Raw genomic sequence first — 27271 nt, 5'->3', positions numbered from 1 at the left:
AACAATTTAAATCTGTCATCTTTATTACAACAATACATTCAGTTCCATTGTTGGAAACATGACAAAATATTCAGTTAAAAAAATAACATTTAAAATCAGAAAAGTTTAATAATTCAAAACTATGATGATGATGATGATGATGATGATGGCTGTTTAAAGTTCAGCAGTATAAAACTATGAATAAGGTATATGATAAAATGTTCTATCTTTTTTTAATGCATATATAAACACACACTCCAATTTCACAGTAAAATCATCCAAGAAGAGAAATTAAAATTAAAATGGCAATATTCTTACATGCAACCTATGCATATGCAAAATATTTTTTTCCCCTCAAAATAGATGTTGAGAAAACACAACAGCACATATAAAACGTGTACATGTATAAACCATATCTTGTGAGGAAGTGGCTTAAAATTAAATTTTGAAAAAAAAATTACATATAATATATCTACCAACACATTCATCTAAGGCAACACAAAAATAATGAATTCATAAGTCTAGTTTTGACATAATTAAGATTGCTAACATACTGCAGACATATCAGAACTATAAACACGCCAAACATGTCACTCTCATTAAAGAGCATATGTGATCAACCAATTTTATATACTGTGGTTGTACCCATCTTCAGGGATACCAAATTTTGCGGATTGATGAAAAATTGTATTTTTATGCATTTGGTTTAAACAAATTTTGCATACAGTCCTTAAGGAAATTTGTATTTTTTTAAATAATTAGATAAATGGTTCACTTATACCCATGAAATCCATGAAAATTGTACTTCACAAAAAATAATGAATGAACAATATTGGTTAACTCTGTTTTCATTTTACATGTACGAAAGAAAAAGTAATCTTGTTATTTTACATGTTGCTTGTCTTTATAATTAATTCTTTTTGGGGCCTTTTATAGCTTGCTATGCAGTATGGGTTTTGTTCATTGATGAAGGCTATACAGTCACCTTTAGCTGCTAACTTCTATGTCATTTGGTCTTTGGTGGAGAGATGTCTCATTTGCAATCATACCACATTTATATTTATAACATAAGTATAACAAGGATGTCTTTATCGTGTTTATAACAATGAATTATAGATGTGTATTACAAACATTATATAAATGTTTTCAATCTAGACAGATCATCACATTCCAAAACACTTTAATGTTTACAGTTGTTCTCCTGGTCATCACATTAAGGTCACAAGAATTCTTTCCATAAAAAATTATCCATAAGTTCCACATTTAAGATGGCTGCATTTAACATTCACATTTATTTTCATGTATTACTTTGTCCAGCTGACCTTTGGAATGTCAAAATGTTCTGTGAGATTATCCAAGTGTTTATTAAAATCCTGAAAAATTGAAAGTGCATGTTCAGTTTAAGCTAACAATGTAAAATTTAGCCAATTAAAGTGTATGAGATATCTTGAACATAGCATAAATAGTAATTGCATGTAAAACTAGAAAAACAAATACATTATTTTTTACATCAAAGTTACAAGTCTTGCTATTCTTGTCCATAGCAAATGAACTGAACTATAATTGCTAATATCTTCATCATTTGAACTCTGGTGGATAGTTGTCTCATTGGCAATCATACCACATCTACTTTTTTTTTAAACAGATCTCACACCTTACAGCAAAATCAATCCAGTGTGTTGACTTCACCTTTTTTCATGAAATTTTTAGTGGGTTACTGTCTCGTTGGCAATTCCACAACTTCTTTTTATTTTATATACATGCATAAGAGTGTAAATCTTACTTTGGTTATTTTTATATAATTTATCGTCAGCATCACTGATAAACCAGAAAACCTTACTATTTACAAATTTGCTTTATAAAAGTAAGAAGATGTGGTATGACTGCCAATGAAAAAAATTTCCACCATACCAAAGGATGTTTAATAGTTAGGTTTCTCTTTTGTATTGTTTTACATTTGTCATTTTGGGGCCTTTTATAGCTTGCTACGTGGTATGGGTTTTGCTCATTGTTGACGGCCGTACAGTGACCTTTAGCTGCTAACTTCTATGTCATTTGGTCTTCGGTGGAGAGATGCCTCATTGGCAATCATATAACATTTATATTTATAACATAAGTATAATAAATACCTACCATGATTCTTTCCTTGTGTGTTTTACTAGCCTTTTCAATAATCTGTTCTGCTTTCTGTAAACAGAAAATTTAATAATAAATTATTCAGTCATGAAATTTTTTAGATTTTTGCAAAATGTTCATTTCTCCATATTTTACATGTTTAGGCATATACATTTATAATATCTATAACATAAACATGTGAAATTGTTTGCTAGTAATGTAAACTAACTGCTATTTTAAAAGCTTAGTGACACAAGCCAATGCTCATTGTGGAATTCTTTACATATTACTGTACCTTCTTTTTTTTAGGTATTGTTACACAATATGGTCCAAGCTGAATACTCAAACCCCTTTGACATTTTAGATCTCCAATCAAATTTTGTTCCAATAAATAACCACTTTCAGACTTTTAAAAGAATTCTACTGAACTATTTCCTTATTTTTATTTCAACATGGGACATATCAGGATTATGTGGGTCAGTTGGAGACTTAATTCATCTGGTGAATCTTAAATATATCCTTTCAGAACATTCACTAATCATTATCACAAATATGTGTCAAAACCATATATATATGTAATTTTTGCCATATTTTGTAGAAAATTTAATTCATGCAGTCAGTCTTTCAACTGTAAAGCCTTCCAGCATATTCACAGTTTTGAAAGATCTTAAGGTTTAAACTTTCGCTTACTTATTAAGTATATAACAGCTGATTTTGTAATACATTTTGTACTTCAATGTTTAAGCCAAAAAGGGATATTGGCACAACTCATCCTTCCCATTTTTGTCATGCAGATTTAAAACATTTTCTTATGTTTCAATACTGCTTGTATAACTAGTTCTCAAAGAAGAATGTATTATTTTGGGCCAAATAAGCATGATAATCAAATGTACATGTATTTCAAACTATCTGTTTAGCAGAATCAAATGTCCTTTCTATGACCTTTAATAAAACATTAGAATTTTGCCATGGATAACATAACTTTACAATATACCCAATGTTATACATCAATAAAATAATAGAAATTTCAGAAAATGACAAAATTAGGCAAAACTTTTACTTTTTGACTCACAAATGTTTTAACATGATTTTAATAGTACAGAGCACTGCCATCACCCAAAAGATGTTCAAACAGTAACTGTATTTTGTGCATATTATTTCACTGGCAAAAACTATTTTTGGTAATGCTTGACATTGCTTGTACTGTAGACAAAAATTATGCTAAAATTAGCCTTTTCTATCACTAAAAAGCAGAAAAACCTCCCTATGTTATCACTTTAATGATGTCAAATTCAAAACTGCTTTCCTTATACATGTACATGTATTTACATTTTTGAAGCTTGAAAAATGTGGTTTATAATGGTGTCATCTACCTTTTATCCTGTGAATCTACAGGGCCAAATAAGCTTCAAATTGTACCAAAGTGCTAGACAAAGGAGAACTTTGGCAGATTCCAAATAATTGCAATAGGCAGTGCCCAAGTGGACCTTTGGCCATGAAAAGTTAAAACAAATGGAACTTTCTTTTGGTAAGTTGGAACATTCTTTTATAATATGACAATCCATTTAATATGGAATTATCAAGACGTATGAAAAATATGTTCTCAAGTAAGAAATACATGCAATATCAATATACCCTGTTTTCTCTAGCCTTTTCAAACGCTATTTCTGCTTTTGTACGTTTATCAACTATTATATGTGATGAAGAATCTCCTTCATTTGTCTTTTTGGCATTAGAAATTTGCTCAAACATCTTCTGAGCATCTTTCTCTTTGTCCCTTTTCTTCTTTTTCCTGAAAGAACAAAATCACTTATATAAAATTTTCATATTGAATGTTCGAGTACTGAGAACATGCATTATCAATGTACACATGAAATTTCTCACAGTGGTGATAAATATACTTACATGTACAAATAATTGTTAAAACAACATATACAATATTTCAGTAAATATCTGTTGCTTTTTATTTGGTTTGAAACTGAAATTAGCAAATTTGTAAAAAGAATGAAAATGTTTAATTATCTTTTCATTTGAAAGAAGACATATACCAATAAATTATTTTATTTTATGGTAAAAATAAATACAAAAGCAGAAAATCTTTTGTTTCAATCAAAAATTTACAGGGATCAATCTTCTTGAATGAGTATAAAATATTTGCCACTGGACAAAAATATATAGAAAACAACAAGCAATCAATTACTAATTTGCCGGCTTTTCCCCCTTTTTATAGTAAACCCATGTCTGTATAGTTTCTTGAAATTATTGAGGATAAACGATAGATGTTAGTGAGATGTCTAATGTTGCAAGTTATGTCAGACTTGTAATTTGTTATTTTGGCTGTTGTTTCAATGATACGACAGATTTGTGTATGTTAGTTTGTTAAGAAGTTTTATTTCACGTACTGATTCCATATTTTCGCGGTAGTTACCTTATTAGAATATAAACTCAAATAAAACTCTTCTAATGATCTACTAATGTATTTAAAGTCAAAACCCATCTTTATTGATGAAGATCAATCCATGTTTACAAACAATATCAACATTACGGGAATTTCCCTTATGTGATCCATGGTTGCTGATTGGTAAACAATATGTAACAAGCTCTGTCATTGGTCAGTCGGAAATATAAAAACAAAAGAAACAACAGAACCGGGAGAGTGTTTGGTTGACAAAGAATGGGAAGTGACAAACTTTAATAGAAGCTGGAATATGTCTGAGAAATACAGACAAGCGTTGAAAGTTAACATTGTTTTAATTTAAGATTGTCGGGGTGGGTGACGGTGCTAAATACCGGTGACGGTGCCAAATACGGTTGCCGATACCGGTGATATTGAAGTGATATAAAAGGTGCACATTAAGTGTTCTGTTGGCGGTTCCGACATGATTAATATGTCATTTAATTTGTTATACTAAGTTGTTGTCTTCTATAATGTAGTAGGGTGTAATATCCTTCAATTGAGATTATAGAAAGATTCTAAATAAGTGACAACCTTGTTACTTGACTGTTGAATTATAGACTAGTTTTGTATGTATATGTAAGACCAATTCCATTACTGGGGACCTGGCCAGACCAGTGAGAGAGCCAGCAAGACCCATTCTCTCCGTTGATTATTTTTGATATTAATAAAATATGAAACTTTATTTTGTTTAGATATTTTATTTCACAACTGAGAATATATATATAAACACAAGTATACGTTTTTCCCTTTCTATAACGTGTTTTGGTCCGACGGTAAACAGTGGACGTCGAACCTTACACTTTATAGATTATTTTACTCTCTTTTTCTTTGTGACCCTGTGTTCTCTGGTGGCCGACTCTAGCACCAGGGAGGCAGCGTTTCAATATTCCACAGCAAGACAATAGCAACCATGTAGTATCTAAATAAACACACTTTGCTTATCAAAACTTTGTAAAATATAAAATCACTTCTAGAGTCAATCCATATTATAGTTTAAAAACTTTTTTTTTCAAGAGGAATGTTTTAAAAATCTCGGTCTCACTAATTAGCGACAAGAAAACTTAATAAAAATATTATTAAAATAAATATATTAAAAAAATATGCATTGACATTTTTATTTTAATATACAGAAAGTAAAGTGATTTTCATTTTTTATTAAATATATTGATAGATATTGATAAATATAGAAATTTCGCTGTCATAGTATGATATTAATTTTAACATGTTCTTGTGTTTTAGAACAATAATACATTTATTTTATAAATTTGCTAACACTCTCTTTGTCTAAAATATAATAAACTGACTGCATGCAAAATGCACTATACGTGAATCAGTGTCCGGAAAAGATAATGTTACTAAAACGTGAATATTTTATTTGGGTATTGACTTATCAAACGATATGTATGATGTTTATGCATAGTTTAAAGTTGATTGAAGATTGAAGGTAATTAAAGACAATGTTGAGTGTTCAACAGTTGCTCACTATTTACTATTTACAATTATTGTATATTCTGGCGAGTGTAGTTGTATAGTCTGACGCGTGTACAAAGTTATAGGTGTTATTGTAGCAATACAATAAGGAAAACACGTCCTTTACTCCAACCATGATTCTAATTTGTTCATCCTTAAGCGTCATTATGCTTCTATGAAAAGAAGTAATTCTTGCAAGAAAATAATCAGCTGGTTCGAAAAAAATGCCTGGCCATTCTCTTGAAACCATGAATAAAGCAATAGCAGAATTCATAGGTACCTATCCTATTTAACAAACAAGATATTGCTGATGATATATGCAAGCTGTCATCAATATTAATTCTTTGAAAGAAATTGTTCAGATCACAGGCAAACCCCCAAATGTTATCTTGACTCATTAATTTCTTCATCTATCAATATAATAAAAAAAAATGAAAATCTCTTTATTGCTGTCAATGCATATTTTTTTTAATATATTTATTCTAATAATATCTTTTTTAAGTTTTCTTGTCGCTAAATAGTCTTCTTGTCGCTAAATTTATTCGGGTGCAGGTCGTTTCGTACCTAGTCGATTCGTAACTAACCAGTTCGTTTTGTAACTGAGAAGTTTCGTAACCTTATAACAATATATCATGATATGAGTTGTAGGTTATGGAAAAAATGTTTCGATTAAAAATAATAAAAAGACTTATTGGCACTCATACCCGTGATATCTTCTTGAATCTACTTATTGATGTATACATATCTATATTTATTTATAAAATAATTGATTGCACATAATTTTACACTTTACAAGTACAGTTTTGCACACATACGAATAGAACAGAAGAATTTAAAATGTCTATCATCATTTAGATGTACCCCGTCTTTATCAAAGTATCATTTATAGTCTTCTGCCAAGTGCACTGATGTCTCCAATACTTTACACCACTCATCTCTATTTTGCTTAGTTCTTTATTAATCTTCTTTTTTTTCTATCATAAGTTGTTTCTTTCATGTTTCTTGTTTTAGTCTGTTGATGTTGGAGCCTATATCACTACAGAAGGAACACCAAAGCGCAAATTCGTCAAGACTTAAATAATTTTACAAAGTTTTATATTAATACAATATTGTTATTATTAGATGCACACTTTGATCATTTTTAAATAATAACAAGAACAAAAGACAAGCAATTTATTTTGGCTTCAATAATCAAATATAGACAATTCTAAGATATATATATATAATTATATATACACTTCTAGAGACAAAACTAGTTAATTAATTTATATATAAATATATATTTTCTTTAACTGTTTGATTTAAAATAATTAATTTAAACTAATAGAGACGCACTTTATTACCATATATGATCACACCAGGTACGAAACATCTCAGTTACCAATCAACGTAGTTACGAATCGAACAGGCATCAAACGACCAAGTTACGAAACGACTAGCATTCATTTATTCTTCTTGACGCTTCTAGTCGCTAATTAGTGGGACCCAAAAATCTGGGAAGGTCTAAAAACAGGACAGATAAAACCAGGACAGTTATTTTTGATACGTTTTCATCTGTTACTTTTGTTTTACTCAACATATTGTTGAAATTTAAACTGTATAATAAAGAACAGGGTATATACTTACATTATTTGTAAAAAAAATAAAAAATAAAAAATTAATAAGTTAAAAAAAATCTGCCAGGACAGTTAAATTTTAAGAAAAAAATGGCTGAAATTGCCGAGAAAAATTTACTTATGATTGAAATAATTTCTCCAAAACAACTGTCTGGCATAATATTTTTGTACGATTATAAAGTTTAGGGAATAATCATTCTAAAGATCTAAAATTTAATATAATTTTCGATTTTTAAAGTTAAAAAAATCTGCCAGGACAGTAGCCGATTACGTTAGAAATTTTGTTGAAATTACCTCAAAATCGTAATATAAAGTTAAATATCTTCTTCAAAATGAATGTCTGGTAAGCAAATGTTGGTTCATTGGAAAGTTTAAAGTATAAGCTTTAAGAAAATATAAAAAAATATGGACTTTTATTTCATTAACACAAAAAAAATCTGCCAGGACAGTAGCCTACTCCGTTAAATTTCTGTATAAATGGCGGAAATTCACAACGCAATTTCTAACTATAAATGAAATATTTTCTTTATTTCGATTGTCTGACATACTATTTTGATACTATCATAAAGTAACAGACACAATTATAATATAAAACTAAAGAAATTGATCAATTTTCATTCTTAAAGTAGATAAAAATCTGCCAGGACAGTAACTTATTTGTCTTAACTTGTGAGGAAATTTTTTTCAAATCGAAATAGAAAGTTGAATAGAATATTATTATTTTTGTTATTCGTTGTAAAGTATGAACAATAAATTTTGTGAAAAGAAAAAAAAATATTCATTTGATAATAAACCTCAAAAATCTGCCCAACAGTCGTCCTATAGCTAATTAAATAATTGGTTGGCACGTGCCAAACTTAAGACCTGTCATTGAATCTGTGTATTTGTGTATTCTGTTATGTCAACCGTAAACCGAGCGTGTGGTAATGAGTACCTATGAGAAGATATTTAGTTTTTTTATGTTCTAATTATTTACTAGGAATACAATTGAAAACAAAACACATCGAAACACTAATTGATTGTATATTTAAAAGTAAAATTAGATTAGATCTCAATTTTACCGCAAGAATCAAAGATAACTTGGAACGTATAGGCGTGTGATAATCAACTTAATTAATCCGGTGATTACATGTGAGCACGTGTCATTCTGGGTATATATAGATTGCATTTTAATACAGATGTTCATTATTAAAAGTTATTAGACTAGTGCTATAATATATAATAACTTTCCTGCTTTTGTAAGTAGTCAACACGCTTTGGCAAAGTATATAGTTGACAACAACCTAATCACACTTGTTCCATCTCAAGGTGCTTTCATTGTTCAAGGTCGAAATGGTAAGTATTGTGTCACCTTATTCCCGAAGGAAAGTTGTCAGTGTCCATCTACTACTACATGCTTTCATATCCTTGCAGCAAAAATGAGCATTGGCCAAGAACCCATTGAAAAAAGAACAGTAGTAAATCTCAGACTTTTAACAAAAAACAATAGAAAGAGAGTTGACAAAAAATCAGGTAAAAAACAACCTAGACAGAACGATTACGATCCTGTTGTAGAACCAGCACCAAACTCGGCTTATTTAGTCAACACACCAAAAACACCGTCACAAGGACATTCAACACAAAAATCACTACAAAAATCCGCATTAAAAACAAAATCAAAAACACCACATTCTAAAAAGAAACTACACTTCAATTTGGAGACCGTTAACGAGGACGACAATGATTCATGTCATATCTCACCAGACGAAAAAAAAGATAACATAGTTACATTAGATGAGACACCACCAAGTAAAAAAATGAAACTTGAATTTCCAACTCCGCCGATTTCGATTGAAATTGAACAGGAAAAAAAACCATGGGTAGGTACACTTACACAAGTAGACAAAAAAATAATTTCAGATAGAAAGTGTTTAACTTCCGACATTGTTAATTATGCACAAAACATTCTTTTAAAACAGTTTCCATTAATCCAGGGTTTCCAGAACACATGTTATGCTCCAGTTTTCTGTAATCAACAAAAAAAATGGCTTTCTGAGACAAGTTTTACACCTACACAGGGTCCGGCTGTACAAATTCATCATACAGGACATTCACACTGGGTTACTTCTTTAACCAAACAATCAAATGAAGTTTATATATTGGACAGCATGTACGACACACTTACAACATCTTCAGAAATACAACTTTCACAAATATATTCACATGGTAAAAAACGTCTGTTGGTCAAGATACCAGAAGTTCAGAAACAAACTAATTCCATAGATTGTGGGTTGTTTGCAATTGCAAATGCTGTAGAATTTTGTTTTACAAGTTTTTCAGGTGGAATACATGTAGAATTTGACACAGAAATTTTTAGAGAACATCTTGTGATTTGTTTAGAAAAAGGTGAATTTATTCCATTTCCAAAGAAAAAAAATGGCATGAAAGGTAAACCGAAATATAAAACTAGTGTGGTGGAATGTAACTGTCAGTGTGGCAAATGTGATTCAGTAGAAGACATGTTAGGGTGTGAATGGCAGAAAGGAGTTAAAAAATGCAACATTTGGAAACACGTTTCGTGTACGGGGATAAAAGAAGGTGACACATTCCTGTGCTCTAAACACATTACTAATTAGTGAATAAACACCTATGAGGATTTGACACCAATCAGTGACTTTGAAGTTTTTATTACTGTCAAAACTTAATTTAATTTGTTAAGAGTTTGCTTCCCATAAAAAGGAGATTTTACAGTTTTTAATTTTTGTGTTGTTTTTTTTTATTGTATTGTATGATTATTTATATATATATGTATGTATGTGTATGAAATGTTTTTGATTAATAAAATATAAGCCCATGCCCTTTCAATGATCTGTCTGCTACCTTTAATTAACTGAAAAGAGATCAAATTAATCAACATAACGAAATAAGTAAATATTTTTTTAATGAACACACCAATAATTATGTTTTCTAAATATGTTCACTTTCATGAATATATCACTGATAAAGCTTAAACTGCAAACTTTGAATAGAATAAAACAAAAAAATCTTTGAGAATTATTTTAAATTTAAAACAAATTTCTTCACTAGTTCCAATGTAATAATGTACTGTCCTAGCATATTTGTTTTACTTTAAGAAATGATTAAAAAATAAAGTTATAGATTTTTTGAATGATTTGGTCCTAATAATATCAAAAAAGTATGCCAGACAATGGTAATAAAAATACTATTTCATTTATAATTAAAAAATTACGTTGATTTCCGCCATTTATTCAAACATTTAAGATAGTTGGCTACTGTCCTGGCAGATTTTTTTTATGTTTACAAAATAAAAGTTCATAAAATTTTATATTTTCATAAAGCTGATAATGCAAACTTTCCAATGAACACACATTTTCTTGCCAGACATGCATTTTGAACAAAATATTCAAATTTATCCCTTGATTTTAAGCGAATTTCAACAAAATTTCTGACGCAAAAGGCTACTGTCCTGGCAGATTTTGTTTGTGTTAATGAAATAAAAGTCCATATTTTTTTATATTTTCTTAAAGCTTATATTTCAAACTTTCCAATGAACTAAAATTTGCTTACCAGACATTCATTTTGAAGAAGATATTTAACTTTATATTTTGATTTTGAGCTGATTTCAACAAAATTTCTAACGTAATAGGCTACTGTCCTGGCAGATTTTTTTACCTTTAAAAATCGAAAATTATATTAATTTCTAGATTTTTAGAATGAGTATTCCCTAAACTTTATAATCGTACAAAAATATTATGCCAGACAGTTGTTTTGGAGAAATTATTTCAATCATAAGTAAATTTTTCTCGGCAATTTCAGCCATTTTTTTTTTTAAATTTAACTGTCCTGGCAGATTTTTTTTAACTTATTAATTTTTTATTTTATTTTTTTTTACAAATAATGTAAGTATATACCCTGTTCTTTATTATACAGTTTAAATTTTAACAATATGTTGGTTAAAACAAAAGTTACAGATGAAAACATATCGAAAATAACTGTCCTGGTTTTATCTGTCCTGTTAATAGACCTTCCCCAAAAATCTTAGTCTTTAAAAGATCATCATGATTCATGTCATTTGATCGAAATATCGTTTGATTTGATACTGGTTACCATCACTTACTTCTTAATAGAATGGTCTGAAACACCTTTTAGCTTCAATGATCCTCTTCCAACGTTTTCATATTCGGACATTACAAATGTGTGATCGATATTCAACAAAATAACATCTACAGCTGAAAACGTCAACACAGGTGCCCGGAAATTGGACAACTCCGGAAGTCAATTCGATTATCTCCCTTTATCGTTGAGAACGTTGAGGCGTCCCTGACACCGGAGAGTCTTGTAGTGGTTGTCACAGTTTTGTTGAGTTTCAGAAGGATAAGCTACTAAATTTGAGTGAAAATGCCGAGGAGGGCCTTGAGATGTGTTGTTGATCTTAAAATACGAGCGGTAAGATTGTGTTTAAGCATTTGTCACAATGCATTTTCTGCTGTTTGTTGACATTGCGTGTTTGGTCATGTTCTGAATTTAACCCGCTGGTGTATTCAGCTAAATAGAACTATTTGTTAAAGGTCATTGAAGTAGAAAACATTTTAATTTTGTATGTTAAATTGATGTTATGTCAAATGATATATTTACCGAATGAAATAAATTGAAAGACATTTTAAAGGGAATTTTATAATATATATACTGTTAATTTTATACATTAATTTACATACTATTTGATGAATGCTTTTCACCTTAGTTACCAAATCAAAGTTTTAAATTATTATTTGATTTGATTGATGAAAGCTGATGCAGTTTTCATTAAAAGAGATAATCTTAAATAATTTAAACTGTTTTCATTATGAATTATAGTTTAAATTAGCATGCTTAGTCTGAAAGTTTAGTCAAATCCACATTTTCTTATTGAGTATTAAATATCTGATAGCAGTAATTTTGACATAAATAATTGAATTTTTAAAACTATAATATTTAATAATTATAACACATTGGTGTTAGTGTTAGAATTTAAAACTTCTTTGTAAAACTCCCACTCATTTACAGACATACACAATAATGTATTACTGTAAAGTGAAAGTTACTAACAATTCTTCCATTGATGTGTTATTAAAAGGGAATAAGATTTAAATTTTTAAATGGCCATGTCACTGTAACTAACAAAGAATTCTTTGATAAATTCTTTCAACATAGAGACATGTTGTATTTGTATAAATATTTTATTAAGTCTATAATTGTCAAGGACAATATGTTGTGTGTTAAACACAGCCAGTTACATTCTTTCTGAAATATTTCTACTTGTACTAATAAGATGTACACCTTAAAATTACAAAACTTGGTTAACATCTTACCATGCTTAAAGCAGTGTGTTATTTGAAAACTATAAAAAGTATTATTAAATAATATTAACATGATGACCAATAGTGACAGATTATTGTTTAAAATATGTTGTGACTTGTATGAACCAAGAATCCTTTAAATAAAAGAAAAGGATAGGATGTACCTTGATTATGTTTGAACCAGACTGTTTCACTTGTTAACAATAGATTTGCCCTGGGTGTAATTCAACTTTTGACTTTTTTTTAGGGAGGTGGGGGGGGGGGGGGGGGGGGGATCTTTTTAATAGAAGATACTGACCCAGAAGTTTGACTAGAAAAAGGCAGGCCAACAGAATTGGTTTCTGTACTTGAAAATGTGGAAATGTGTTTTATTATGGACACTATAAAATAATTTTCCCGGTTTCTTTTGCTTAAATCAAGAATGTCAGTTTGTAAAACTATCAACCCTTTAAAGACGGAAATGTAAAATTTGAGTTATTGATTTTTCACGGTTACAGAAAAAAAAATGATAAAAATATGGAAAATATCATAATTCCAATAATAACAAACAACACCATGACCAAATGACATTATAGTCTAAAAAAACTTAAAATTGAGCTACATGATCTCCAACAAAAAGCTGGTGGTGACCTCAAGTTCTCTTTAAAGCTTAACAATTCCTGTACTTTAATATGTTGTTCCTTAATGTTGTACAATGTAGTAAAATTCTAGCAATGTCTGTTGATATAACCATAGAAATCCTTTATTTCTATCAATATTAAACAGTAAAAAAATAAAATGTATTAAATGTATAGTTACTTAGAATAAATACATGAAACAATGGCCTAAAATATGAAATCCAGATGTTTATAATATTTCTTTAATATTACAGGTATCAGCACCAGGTGTATGGTTAAGTAGTAGAGAAGATGTTTACCTAAGTATAAGTCTATTTGGACAGTACAGAAATACCAATTTAGTACCATCTATTTTCCCTTTACTATTTAAAGAAGATTTTGTTTTTGAAAAGGTAAGTGATGGTAAAAAAGTTCAAGTATGCACATGTTTCATGATGAAAAATAAAATTTTATTATGATAAAATAAGTTACTATGAAAATTTATCTAGTTTTAAAAAAAAATGTGTTTAGAATTGCTTTTCTATATATGTTTTTTAGGTTCATCAAAGCAATTGTTAACAGTTTGAATGTCTATGTTTTTCATTTTTTTTAATCTGCTATCTTTTGAAATTGAAAAAAAACTGCACCAAAATTGATGTACTTAATCTTCCCCAGCCTATAAATAAAAGGATATATATTATGTAATTAATTGTCAAGGAGACAGCAACCAACAACAAAAGTAAGTGTTCTTGTCAAGCAGTTTAAGCAAGTTGGTACCAAGATGTGATTCCACACAGAGATGCAAACACCGTCTTAATTTCCTTAATTACATCAAATTGCTACAAATGATTAAAAGAAAAATATAAGACCTTTAATTATAATCCCCTTAATTTAGATATTGTGACAATGAAGAGTGATTTGATAAGTATTAATTCCCTTGGAGACGAGCTGACAATTATGACGTGTAATGAAACGATTAAAAGAGGGTATCATCAACTCAGTAGTCAATTCTTCTGTACTGACAATATTTAAAAAATACTTTTCTTAAAATGTATTAAGAATCTAAGGTTCCAACTCCCTCAGGCAATGCTGACCATAGATTAAATTGGTTTTTTTACTTTTTAGGTCCCTTTTGGTCATAAACATGTAGCTCTCTGCCTAAACTGCTATATATATATCCTTGATTTTTTAGCATTTCTGATTTAAGTAAACCCAAAAAAGAGTATCAGTCTCATGATATTTTCATGTTCTATAGTCTGTACTTGATTCAATACCATACATTTACCCAGTAAACATTGTGATTACTTTTGTAGACATACTACACAGCTCTAGACCCGTCAGATATATCAGACTATTTAGAAGGTAAGTTTTTTTAAATAGAATATATTTACAGCAATAAACAGATAGTGTATTTTGTTGTTGTTAATGGTTTTTTGTCTTTACTTGAAACAATTGGATATTTAAACAAATATTAACAGGAATAACAAAAAACATAAGAATTTATCTTGATAAGGCAATGTTAAAAAAATGTCTTATAGATTTCCCTGACCACTTCAGTTTTTGTTTTGCTTTTTAAAAATGTCACCAAGGGCAATTTAGAAGTATGCCTATTCATCATGGGGGCATAACACATTTGATTTCAAAATATTGCAGAAGATAGAAGGGGTGTCTAGTCAAAGTTTTGTGTATTGGTCAATTGACCATGACCTTACATCCATTGTTAATTGATTTATATTGTGATAAATTGTTTTTATGAGCGTGTCAGTTTGTATTTATATCTGTAAATTGTTACTTGCAACTGGTCCTTGTCAATGCTTCTGAGTTAGTTGCATTTAGTTTGTGACTTTGTATTTTCTACATAATGCACTCAAAATCAAGTATGTAGAATATTAGCATTTCGTGTGGAGATGAAGGCAATCCTATTAAATAGTTATACAATGACTCCTCTATAAATATGTAAATGAATGAAATGATCTAATGGTAAATGTCTACTTCAGAAAATACTTATTTATATACAAAGTAATGTGTGTTTTTGTTTCAACAAGTTTTATTGTGTTATAGTGGAAACCAACATTGACAGGTAATTTATATTTTAAATGTCTAATCATTAAATGTAAAATCACAGTTTTGTAACTTTTGTAACGTATAGACTTTCAGTCAAATGAATTCTGTTTTGTATTTTCAGATGAATTAGTTATATTTGAACTTCTACAACTGTCAGAGTACTGTGATGGTGCTGTTCGACTTGGTTCCTACTCATGTAATGCTAAAGACTTTCTCTTCCCATACCCATCATTAGCTCCATGTTATGCATCCACTGCAAGAGAAATATTGCTTAACAGAACGATTGACTTCCCAGTAAGTAGAAAAAAAACCCAAGATCTGCACTAGCAACATCAACTGTTAATACATATACTGTGTCATATAGTAGTAGAAAGATAAAAACTTCTTTTTACAAAAATATTCACCAAATATTATAATCTGATTAACGGTCATTTAAGTTGATATTATTCAGGTTTTTCTATTAGTCAAATCAATAAGCTTTCTTGGTATGCACTGTGAAGAACTGATCAACTTGGAGTAGCACTAAGATTTATCATCAAATACATTGCAATGCTAATGGTAAAACAAAGTATATCAGTACTTATTATTAATAGGAGGCCAATTGCATGTTTCAAAGCATATGAAGAAGCAAAGAAGCAATATTATTTGACTTACTATTATTTATTTTTTACTTTTATTTTCAGGGAATTTCTCCAAAGCTGGAGTTTATCACTGTCACAAATATCAAAGAATCTGTGTCACCTGAGTTGGATGCATTAGATGAGGCTTTAATGGATGCAAGGGTAAAACTCAAAATAAGATGAAATTCTGTTTACATTACATGTGAAAAAAATAAAATGTGTGGTAAACTTCAATGAGACAGCAACTCAGCACACAAAATACCCAACTGACATTAAGAGTTCAATATACAGTCTTCAAAAATAGACATACATGTATGTCTTACGTGCTGAATGATTACTCTATTTGTTGAATACAATTTATTTGGCTTTAAGATTTATTGTTGTTTCAATTTAGATAATTATCTCCCCTTTCTAACAGTTTCTATGACTACAGCAGAATGTTTAACGTTCTTGCATATGTTGATATATATTTAATTGAAAAGCTCAAATACTAGTATACATTTTACCAAGCAATAACTTATGCATTTATCAAAAAAGTGAGAGAGATAAATTGAATAAAAAAACTGCCAATAAATTAGGAATTGAAATGATAAAATAAATCCTTCACTTAGTACAATTATGTGGAAGCACTTTTAATGTAACAATTAGTATTGGTTTTTTTTCTTCTCTTTATCACAGAAATCAAGAAGGAGATCAAGATCAAGGTCAAGAAGTAGGCCTTCATCCAGAGCCTCTATGAGGTTTGTAACAGATGACTGTTGGTTCTGGTGAAATGAATGTTTGTTTGTGCAATGACGTATTTTTCATTCACATTAGCACATTTTACCCCAGATTTGATTGCTTTGTTTAAAATTGATAATGTTAATTCATTTAGTTTCTTTCTTATAATTTATGCATAAAAGGAAAAAAAAATAATATCATTTCCATATATATATATATATATATTCAAGAAATAAATTGAAGATTTAATTTGAATAAAGATGAGTTTTAAGTTTAAAAGGGAAAAGAAGAGAAAAATTAACAGAATAACATATTCATATTACAGTTTGTAGACATAACCATGTGTCCTTGCTTGTATGTAGTGTTAATTTGCTGTGTGTAAGCTAGAAATGAGCATCTGTGATTCAAAAATTTGAATTATATTTTAAATTTTAAAATCCCTCTGTTCACATATTAAATCAAATTATGGTAAATGTAACAGAGATTCCAGAAAAGATTGGCTTAACCATAATGTAATGCTGAAAATTGAATATTCATTATACATGTATGTGATTTTAAAAATTGTTCAGTCAGCTTCAACACAGAGTCTTAATTTTACATATCGTTGTTTATATAAATTGTCTAATTTTCCAACCTCTGGTTCATATCTTGCACATTGGTGTATTTTATCATGCACTGAAGGAATAGATAGTCTTTTAATCCACATTAAGGAATCCCATTTTTTTTCAATTTTATATGCACAAGAATATATAAATCACAGATGTACAAATATATCTAATCCTAACTAGTCAGCTAACTTGTTTTACTTTGTTTATAGAAAATAATTTAGTGATGGTCACTATGTTACCTTTAACCTCAGTTACAATATTTTATTGTTTTGTTTTAGAAAAAGATATATTTTGACACTTTTAGTTATACATTTTCACTTTATTTTGTGCAAAAATCCTGAAGTTCTACACTTTTAAAAGTGAATAAATTGGAGAATTGGAAAGATTTTTTTTTATGGTTGTGGTTAGAAAATCGCTTAAAGGAAAAATCATATTCATGATGTTTCTTTCCCTATAGGACCTTTGTGCATGTTGAACCAGAGGAGAAAGCAAAAAGCTACCACCGGCCAACGGTCTCCTCTGTTTGTCATTCTAGGTCCCCATCCCCTTACCTCAGGAGCAAGTCACCAGGTCCAATAACAGACAATGGAAGACCACCATTTGTTGTCAGACATGTAAGTTATTTAATTAAAAAAAATAGAATTTTTTGTTTCTCATAAAAACTCCCTTTTAAATCATTTTTGTTTGGAAAAATTCAACATAATCCAAGATTTAGACATATCTTGGTCATTTATGTACTTGCTGGTCAAAACTGAAAATTATATTGACGGCCACTGTCAGCTAACCTAGTTGACATTTCATTTCTGATTGGTTGATTATTGTTTGTGTAAATATCTAGTTGAAAATATTGCATGCATATTGAAGATGAAAAAAATTACCTTATCTTCTGCAAAGTGTCTCTGTCAGCTATCCTTTCTATGAATAGAAAATATTTAGGAGAAAATTTTGACAAAGATTGTTCTGCTGTGATCCATTTTCACCATTATATTTAATAGCCTTCTACAACAATAAGAATGCAATCAAAAGACATAGTTTTACATTGGACCTTAATGGAAATTACACTTAAAAATAATCAATATTGGGTTATATGAGTTATAGAAGCCATTATAAAAAAAAGGTGATGTGGTATGATTGTCAATGAGACACTTGTCCGCCATAGACCAAAGAATGAAGATGTAAACAACTACAGGTCACTGTCTGGCATTCGTTAATGAACAAAACCCATACAGTATAGGCCCTGGGCTAACAAAATAAAAAGCAATTTAAAAGAATAGTCCAAAGCCCTTTTTTATGCTAATATTATTAGATGAAAATCTGCAATCATGGAAGACAGCCATCAACGGTGTCCCTGGACTACAGACTCCTGGCTTTGGATAGGCACATAAAGAATTTAGTTCACAACTTCTGTAGAATTAAGTTTACAATCCATTAATAAATTGTTTCCATAGCATGTAATTTTAGGAGAAAGTGGGTGGAAAATGTTATTTATTCCTTTTTACTTTTGATTGGGGGAATTTTTTGTCATACTAAAAGCATACATCTCTATATTTACCAAAAAAACAGTTGATTTAAATTGTAATTTCTTTGACAACAGCTGGATAAAAGTTTAATCGGGAGATTACCAGCTGGCTTAGGAAGCTCAATACTTAAGAAAGGAAAGAAGAAAGGAAAGAGACTCAGCCGACCATCAAGTGCTATGTCTGATACAGGTAATCTATACCAAAGAATTTTAGTTCTTATGGATACAGTATTGAAATGTTGGACAGAAACAGAAAAGATATGTCACTTAAACCCTTTACAAGTTCATACTTTCTCTTACAATCATGACAATTGTATTAATTTAAAAATTTTAAAGAAAAAAATACTATCCTCTACTATGGGAGTGTTTTACGACCCTGACTATGCGTGAGGGTATTGCACTGTTGGTAGGAATTGATCTTTTGCAAGTTAAAAAAAGAAGTTCCATATTATTTAAAATTAAGATAATGATGATTCTTTCTGCTTGTAGACATGTAATTATTGTATAGGTAGTTAGTATTACTAGTAATATTTCTGTTATGACAGCTCTTGGAATAAGGTCTTCTTCCCCAAAGGCTTGCTATGTTATGTCTGAGGATAAGTGTTCTGTGTGTAAAGCTTATCGCAGACATATGGGAAAACGTTACTGGGGACATTCCCCAACATATCATCCCACAGGCCTTGTTATGAAAAAGGTATGTCCTGTTTGGCATGATGTTTATGAAACATTGCAAAATAGTTATATGCTTTTTGTTTATTGAATACATGCATGGTCTCTAGGTACAGTGTCACCAGCTTTTAACACATTTTAAAATTGTTTAGAAAAAGGTGAGCAATGCACAGAGTAAAACACTTATTTGCATGATTATAAATAAACCTGTGAAATGGTTATACTTATAATCAATGTACAGAATGCATGTTTTCCAGGGTTTTTTTTTTAATTTATTTTGTAAAAGTTCAGTTCATCATTATATCAGTTTTGTAATAATTAACTCTGTGATAAAAGTTTATCTGATGCTTGAATGTTTTAGTTTAGTTTTTTTTTCATTTTTGGAGATGGGAATAAAAAAATCAAAATTGAAACCAGAATCTTGCATTATTTTACAACCAAAACACTTGTTGGCATCACTGTTCCCAAACAAAATAGTTTGAAACCTAAATAAAAAAAACACAATTTATTTTGTTTTCCAGTTTACTTACCAGGTATATTACCTAGACTGTGTAACTTACTAAACTGATAAAATGAATGAAAATAATTAAAGGAACTATTTAAGCATGATTTTAGTTTGTGCATGTTTTTATCGTTTATAGGGTATTATAGTGACTATAGCCGATATCCTCTATCATCCAGTGCCAGCTATAAGGTAATACTAATACTAATACATTAAATTATAAAATGCTCATTAAAAATAAATAAAGTAATTAAACAAATATTTGCATGTCTGTCAGTCAAATTGTTACAGCATTTTTATTTTGGGAATATTTTAATTTTGAACGACAAAATGTTTTGAATTTTTATGAATTTTGTAAATCAACTCAAATATATCCTTAAGCATATCAATGAACAAGTTTTCTTCATTTACTTATATCCTTTTATAATTCCAGGAAGAGGTAACCTCATCATCGCAGCTCTTATATAAAGCAACAAACATATATCTTACATTGGTACCTGTGGATTATCAGATTTATCCAATCCAGAAAATGAAATTATTGAATTTTAAAGTCTGAGCCTTGGCAATGACTTTAAAATTTTACAATTTAACTATGGGGATTGGATAAAACAAATAATCCCCTGGTATAAATGTAAGATATATGTATGTTGCTTCATATAAGAGCATGAGGTTACCTTTTCCTAGAATTAAAATGATTAAATTATATGTACACCTCTATTACTAATTTACTATTCACATTATTGACATGTATCTCAAACTCAGTGGTGGGGATGGAGAAGTGAGGACTTTAAATCTTTTGTGGTAGGCGTGAGCAACTGAGACTTCCTAATAAAAATTACAAGATAAATTTGATCTTTATTTGTGCAACTCTTTTATATTTGTTTTTTATCTGGTGAAAAAAGTTAGTTAACCATGACAAATCATGTTTTTTTAAATTTTTTATCTACAGTTGTTAACTTAATTTATCAAGAATAGTACATGGCAATTAAAAGTTTCATACTCAATTGAATATTATTGCAATAAATGTTCAAAAATCTTCTTTTTTTTTAAGAAACCAACCTGAACCATTGAATTCTGTGAAGCTCTGTTTTAAAATATCTGAATTTAAAAATGATTTTTAATCCTAATTTCAGAAATATCCAGATGCAGGAGATGATCCATTGTACAGATCTTCTTACGCAGTTAGTGATGATGATGGTATGTATATAAATAAAAAGGTTATTTAAAAAGAGTAGAACAAATATATTTCAAAGAGAAATAGTTTTGAAATAAATCAAATAGACACCTGTGTATGGTTGAAAACAGTATGTTGACCACTAGATGCCTTGATTTTTGGTATTGTTGAAATAGTTGAAATGCTATGTCAAAGAATTATACCTTACATCTCAATTTATTCATACAAACAATGTTATTCAGATAGTATTTTCTTTCTGTTTTAAGATTTGGAAGTTGCTGCATTGACTTCTTCCTTGAATAGAATTCGAGCTCGCTCAAGGTCACCAAGTCCATTTGTCTACAAACCATCATTTAGAAGTCGTTACACCTACAGTCCCTTAACAGCAGCAGAAAGGGTCGACTTGAAAGTTCGTAGTGCATTGAGAAGAAATAGATCTTTAGAAAGACTGAATATGTTGTCACCAGCAATTGTAAGTGTAATTATAACAAATGTGATTTATCATACTATTTGCTATGACTGTGCATTTTTGTTATTACTTGGTTTCTCATATCATCTTAAACAAAAGATTCATTGTATTAAGATCTGAAAGTCAGATATTTAGCATTTCAAATACTATAGATGAAGTGGATTGCCTCAATGTGTATTTTGAGAATTTGAGTGATTTTTGTAGAAGAAAAAGAAAAAGTACAGGGTAAGACATACATTCACAGGAAGGCCTTATTTGGTATGATTTTTTCATCTGAGTTAATTTATTTAATCATCCACCATTTTGGGTTGGGTACACTGCTTGTAAACACAATTTATAATTAACCTGTTTTGGGGGATAAAAGTTTGTTGTATTTTTTCAATTTTACTTGATTGCAATTTTTGTAAAGATAAAGATTGTGGCAGTGTAAATTTTATTAGTTATTTAAACCTATCAAAAATATTAACCAAAAATACTTTTATGCTTTTCATATATGCATTTGTAAGAACATCTTAATTTTTGGAATATGATAAGGCCTTTCTGTTATATAACATGCATGAAAATATTAAAAGAATATTATGCATCTTTTTTTTAGATGGAAATTGCATTTTTTTTCCAACCAGTTGTTTTCAATCACTTTAAATAATAAAGTAGTGTAGACTAAAATTATGAATTTAAGTTTATAGGTGAAATATTTTGATTTTTGATTATGTTTAGATATATACATTTATAATAGAACTTAGGACGTCAAAAAAGGTGAATGCCTGATGATCTACATGCATTGCAAATTAATTCACTGAACATTTTATTTCAATGATAATGTCGTGTTAGAATTATTTGCACGTGACAGCTTGTATATTAGTTTATCATGGATGTAGAGCAAAGGAGGCAATTGATACAAATATTAATCACAAATGCAACCTATAAGTATTTAACACAGCAATTGAAAGATCACAATAGACACATGTAGATATTTTTAGTTCACCTGATCAACATCATTTGGGAACTGTCATCTTACGTTACTTGAAAAAAAGTAAAAGTTTGGAACGCTGAAACAAACTATATATATGTATATTGCCTGCAAGAAAGATTATCATCCGTAGATTTAAGGAAGGGATAAGATGCTTTTGTTGTAATGTCAAAGGCTCCTTATCATGAAAATTTAAAATGTTTCATTACTGGTTTCTAAATATCAAAATCACTCAGTGTTAGTGCGGTTTGGATACTGTCTGGTTGATTGTGATTCACTTGACATCTCCTTTTATTTATATGGATAAAAACTGGCTTAATGCGATTAATAAAATGACAATGTAAACTTAAAATAGTTTATATGACTATCTAATTTTAAGGTGGTGTATACTTTTACATCTGCATTTGTTTTACATAAAAATATTTTTTGTAATGAACATACAAAGTTGGTTTTCTTGTTTAAATTGTTTTACATTTTGTCATGTTAGTACCTTTTATAGGTTACTATGATATATTTATATTGGTTTTGCTCATTGTTGAAGGCGACCTATAGTTGCTTGGTTGTCTGATGGATAGTTTTCTCATTAGCAATCAATCAACATCTCCTTATTTTATAATTTTTTTGATTTTTTTAAATGTAAAGGTATCATTTTCTAATTATGTAAGAATTAATTATAGAAATGTATTTCTTTGTTTCAGTCTCTTTCAAGACTTACGCCAACTTATAGACCAAGATATGTATCTCTATCTCGAGATTCTCTGGATGATCTAGCGATAGATACAACTCTAGCCGAAAGAAGGAGGTATTACTACTAGCGTTGCATGACTGGCATGGTACTTGTCAATTTTATACTTTATCACTAACTTTAGTTCTCTTTGTTATTCTCAGTTTAATAATATCATGGATATAAGTAAACATTTTTCCTGAATGTTAAATATTAAACTATTTCTTTTGACTTAAACTTGCATAGCCCCCCCAGAAGCTGAATGATTATAGTAAAATTCTTATTGAATAAAAAATGTTTTATTAAATTATTTGTAAGCACATGCTTACAATTCTTCACTGGTGCTACGCCACTGACTTGATATTTGCAAGGAATTATATTTATGTTCAATATTTCTAAATATTTATGTATAAAGAAAATTTTTATGATCTTTAAAATCGTAGTATTTAGTTATACAATGTAGCAGGAATGGCTGTGACTGTTAATTACTGACAACATTAAATGTGAGAATAACATTATAGTTTATTAACAACATCAAATGTATGAAAAAGATCTTTTTAAAAAATATAATATATGCAAGGAAGTATAATACATTTAAATGCTATATGTTTTATCTAGGTAAAAATATGGCATATCAGACTAACTCTCCAAAGTCATTTTTGAAGTATGGTACATTTATGTCAAGTTATTTTTTTTTTATAGAATTCAGATTAACTTGTCAGAAGCATGATAAGTACTGTAGAATGTTTATATTTCTTTTGCTTTATTGTATATTGGCTGCATATCAGGCTGTTATGATCTTTCATTCATCTGCTGCTATTTATGATAAAAGAATGCATGCATGACACGAATGTTCTTATTTAGGAAAAAAAATTAATAAAAAAAAATCTTGTAGAGATTACAACACAAATTATGAGGATCTGCTCACTGTCAAAAGCTTTTTTTAATGGACATTAGATGTTCATGTGTTAATGCATTTTGTTTGGTTCCTACCTCATTGACAAAAGAATTGTTCCTATTTCTTCCTCAACTTAATTTTTAGTTTATTGTACTTTTGATTACTTAACAAATTATTAATGTATGACTCTAATTTTCTTGTCAGTTCTCTTTTTTATTCTCCTAAAACTCAAATGGTTGTCCCTTATAGTTTTGATTCTTAAATTAACTTTCAAAACCTGTAAGCCTTCTAATAGTGAATAAGATATCAAATTTATATTGTTTTTATGCCTCTGCCAAAGCGGACGGGACATTAAGTGTTTTACCCTTATCCATCCGTCCTGCATCTGTATGTGGAAGTTGACTCATGCATATTTACAAGCGGGGGCATCTGTGGCCCATAGACACATTCTCCATTTATTTTAGTTTAAAATACATTAGACATATTGATTTGAGAAATTTTCTTCATAATCATCTTGATATTTTTTGTTTACAGACCTCAAGTTCATTTGGACAATGGTAAATATTGGTCAGAGAAGTCAGCTCAGTATTCAGGAACGTCACACAGACAAGTTTTTAATGACAGTTTGAGCTCGTCTTACAGTAAAATGTACAGTAACGCTAAGAAGAAAATTGTAGTCTAAATGTTTTTATTATTGAGCTAGTATAAAGTTGTAACATGCATCCAATGCTATTTTCTAGATATGTTAAAATTCTTATGCTATTTCTAGAATATTTTTCTTTTCTTTTTTCTCTTTTTTATTGCAGGGGGGAGGGGAATTGAGATTGTTAGGGGAAATCTTCAGCATAATTGATAAAGTATTCCCACGAAAGAGTTGGGCTGGTTTTTTTTAATTCTTTTCAATATAATTTCAATATGTTTTAGTATTTAAAAGACAAAGGAGGTTTTTCAATAATAAAAATGCTTAATAAAAATAAAAATTAGTACCGGGTACTGAAAAATAGCATTTGGATGTTGACACATTGTTAGATACATATCCTGCCTAAAACTGACTGTGATAAATATTTATGAAAATAATTTTTTAGTTTTAATTTATTTATACATGTATTTAAGATAACTGATGTTATATTTCAACATTTACTCACTGTTTTATTTAGTTTGTGATAGTTTATCCTGTTGTTTATAAACTGATTAAATATATGTATTTTCTTAATGAATTACTTATTTATGTTATTCTTTTATGAAGAAACAAATCTGAATTTAAGTGATGATAGTAGTGTTTTAACAAGATATATAGAATACATTCATTGTATATGATATTTTTAAAACTAACTTTCTTTTTGTAAGTTTTAGAATTTAGAATTACTAACAGACTGCAACTCTTTTCACAAAAAATCTTACGATTAAAATTGATCGTAAGTTATACTGAAATGTGTATGAATACTCGTAAGTTTTTTAGTGAAAAGAGCCGCTGCATGCTAAACATGTTACAAATGTCCTTTGAACTACCTCCATTCTGAAAAATGTTTAATTAAGATACTCAAGGAACATTTTTCAGTTGTAGGGTTTCTGAAATAATTGTCATTTTTATTAAGTTTCTGCTTTTAACAAGCTTTTGTTTTAATTGTTTTAGAGTACCAAAGTGAATATATATTTATATTTTAATTTATTTGTATGTTGTAAGTGTGTCTCTGTGCTATACACTTGTGTAAATTTCTGATTTTCTAGTTAATAATTCAAGTGAGATTCCAAAAAATATTAACACGAAAACTGTGAAAAGTACGACATTGTTGACATCTTTTTGAGAGATCTAAAACAAAATATTTACCATAATTAAACTGGTATCAAGTTTCTTTAGAATTGTTTAAATGATGAAACTAATAGATTTTGTTCACAAATATTGTATTGAAATAACAATTTCTTATCAATAGTTAGTTTTCAATTGACATAAATTGCGTAAGAGTTTTTCCTCTTTGCTGTCATGTTGGAGGTCATCTTGAACAAATTACTTCATAAATCAACAAAATTCCACTTTTTATACTGACTGCTAAACTAAAGAAATTGTTGTTTTCTGAACAATTTTATTTTAATTGAGCCTTGTTTAATTCATCACTTCGATCTAGTAAGGATTTGTTTTTGTGGCTTGCTTGTGCCACATGTTTAAATGTGGTAAGTCAGTTAAGGAAATCAACCAGTTTGCCGTTCAATTTGGCAGCTTAGGAAAATAATTCCAACTCAAATTACATCAGTTTAAAACTATCTTAAGTAAATCATTGGTTATTAAGTTATATTAAAATATTATATTTAATTCATTTACACAACAGGGTTATGAAAGATGAACAGGGAATTTTAATTGTATATTAATGAACCTCAGTTACATAGATATCTCTGAATATTTGTTTTCTTTTTGCATGTAGCAAGTCAAAAATTATTCTTTCTTTTTTTAATTTGAAAAAAATAGAAGTAAAGATATTTTTATCTAAATATTTATTGATATTTGTTTTATTGTTCACTTTTTGTTGTTATTTTGGTTATGGTGCATGAGTAAAATTTATAATCCTTGGCAGCCAGTCATTAGTTTACAAAATTATTGATTTATATCAGACATTAAACAAAATTTTATTTTTTAGAAATCTATTTTTAACATTAATAGATGTATGCACCAATGCTACACATGTTTTATACAACAAATTATCATGTACATTTGTAACCATAGCGTAGTCCATATGTAAGAAGCATTTAATCATAAAGTATTATTTATGAA

The 27271-nt window shown here is 29.1% G+C and overlaps 2 protein-coding genes across 7 annotated transcripts; one reads left to right on the top strand and one right to left on the bottom strand.

The window, feature by feature from the left end:
* Positions 1-5: 5 nt before the first annotated feature.
* On the bottom strand, positions 6-11920 carry LOC127706502 (protein FAM32A-like). The gene is made up of 4 exons (XM_052211160.1): positions 11756-11920; positions 3730-3886; positions 2113-2166; positions 6-1352 (listed from the first exon to the last, which is right to left on the bottom strand). Exons 1-4 carry the CDS (start codon positions 11824-11826, stop codon positions 1284-1286), a joined length of 351 nt encoding a protein of 116 aa, XP_052067120.1. The 5' UTR covers positions 11827-11920; the 3' UTR covers positions 6-1283.
* On the top strand, positions 11842-27271 carry LOC127706231 (spermatogenesis-associated protein 6-like). Of its 6 annotated transcripts, none has more exons than XM_052210732.1 (14): positions 11842-12084; positions 13846-13983; positions 14884-14932; positions 15756-15928; positions 16318-16416; positions 16933-16994; positions 18118-18196; positions 19177-19291; positions 19647-19795; positions 21406-21469; positions 21713-21918; positions 22120-22140; positions 23584-23687; positions 25042-27271. In XM_052210732.1, the coding sequence occupies exons 1-14, from the start codon at positions 12037-12039 to the stop codon at positions 25187-25189; spliced, it is 1455 nt and encodes a 484-aa protein (XP_052066692.1). In that variant the 5' UTR covers positions 11842-12036; the 3' UTR covers positions 25190-27271. The 6 variants fall into 6 exon arrangements, with proteins under 6 accessions (XP_052066692.1, XP_052066672.1, XP_052066709.1 ...); XM_052210712.1 differs by having other exon boundaries at positions 18040-18196; XM_052210749.1 differs by having other exon boundaries at positions 18040-18196; positions 23584-23718; positions 25042-25189.

The sequence above is a fragment of the Mytilus californianus genome, unplaced genomic scaffold (assembly GCF_021869535.1).
Source record: "Mytilus californianus isolate M0D057914Y unplaced genomic scaffold, xbMytCali1.0.p SCAF_1, whole genome shotgun sequence".
NCBI classification, from domain to species: domain Eukaryota; kingdom Metazoa; phylum Mollusca; class Bivalvia; order Mytilida; family Mytilidae; genus Mytilus; species Mytilus californianus.
Note: the sequence above shows the minus strand (reverse complement) of the source record. Positions and strands in the feature narration are given on the sequence as shown.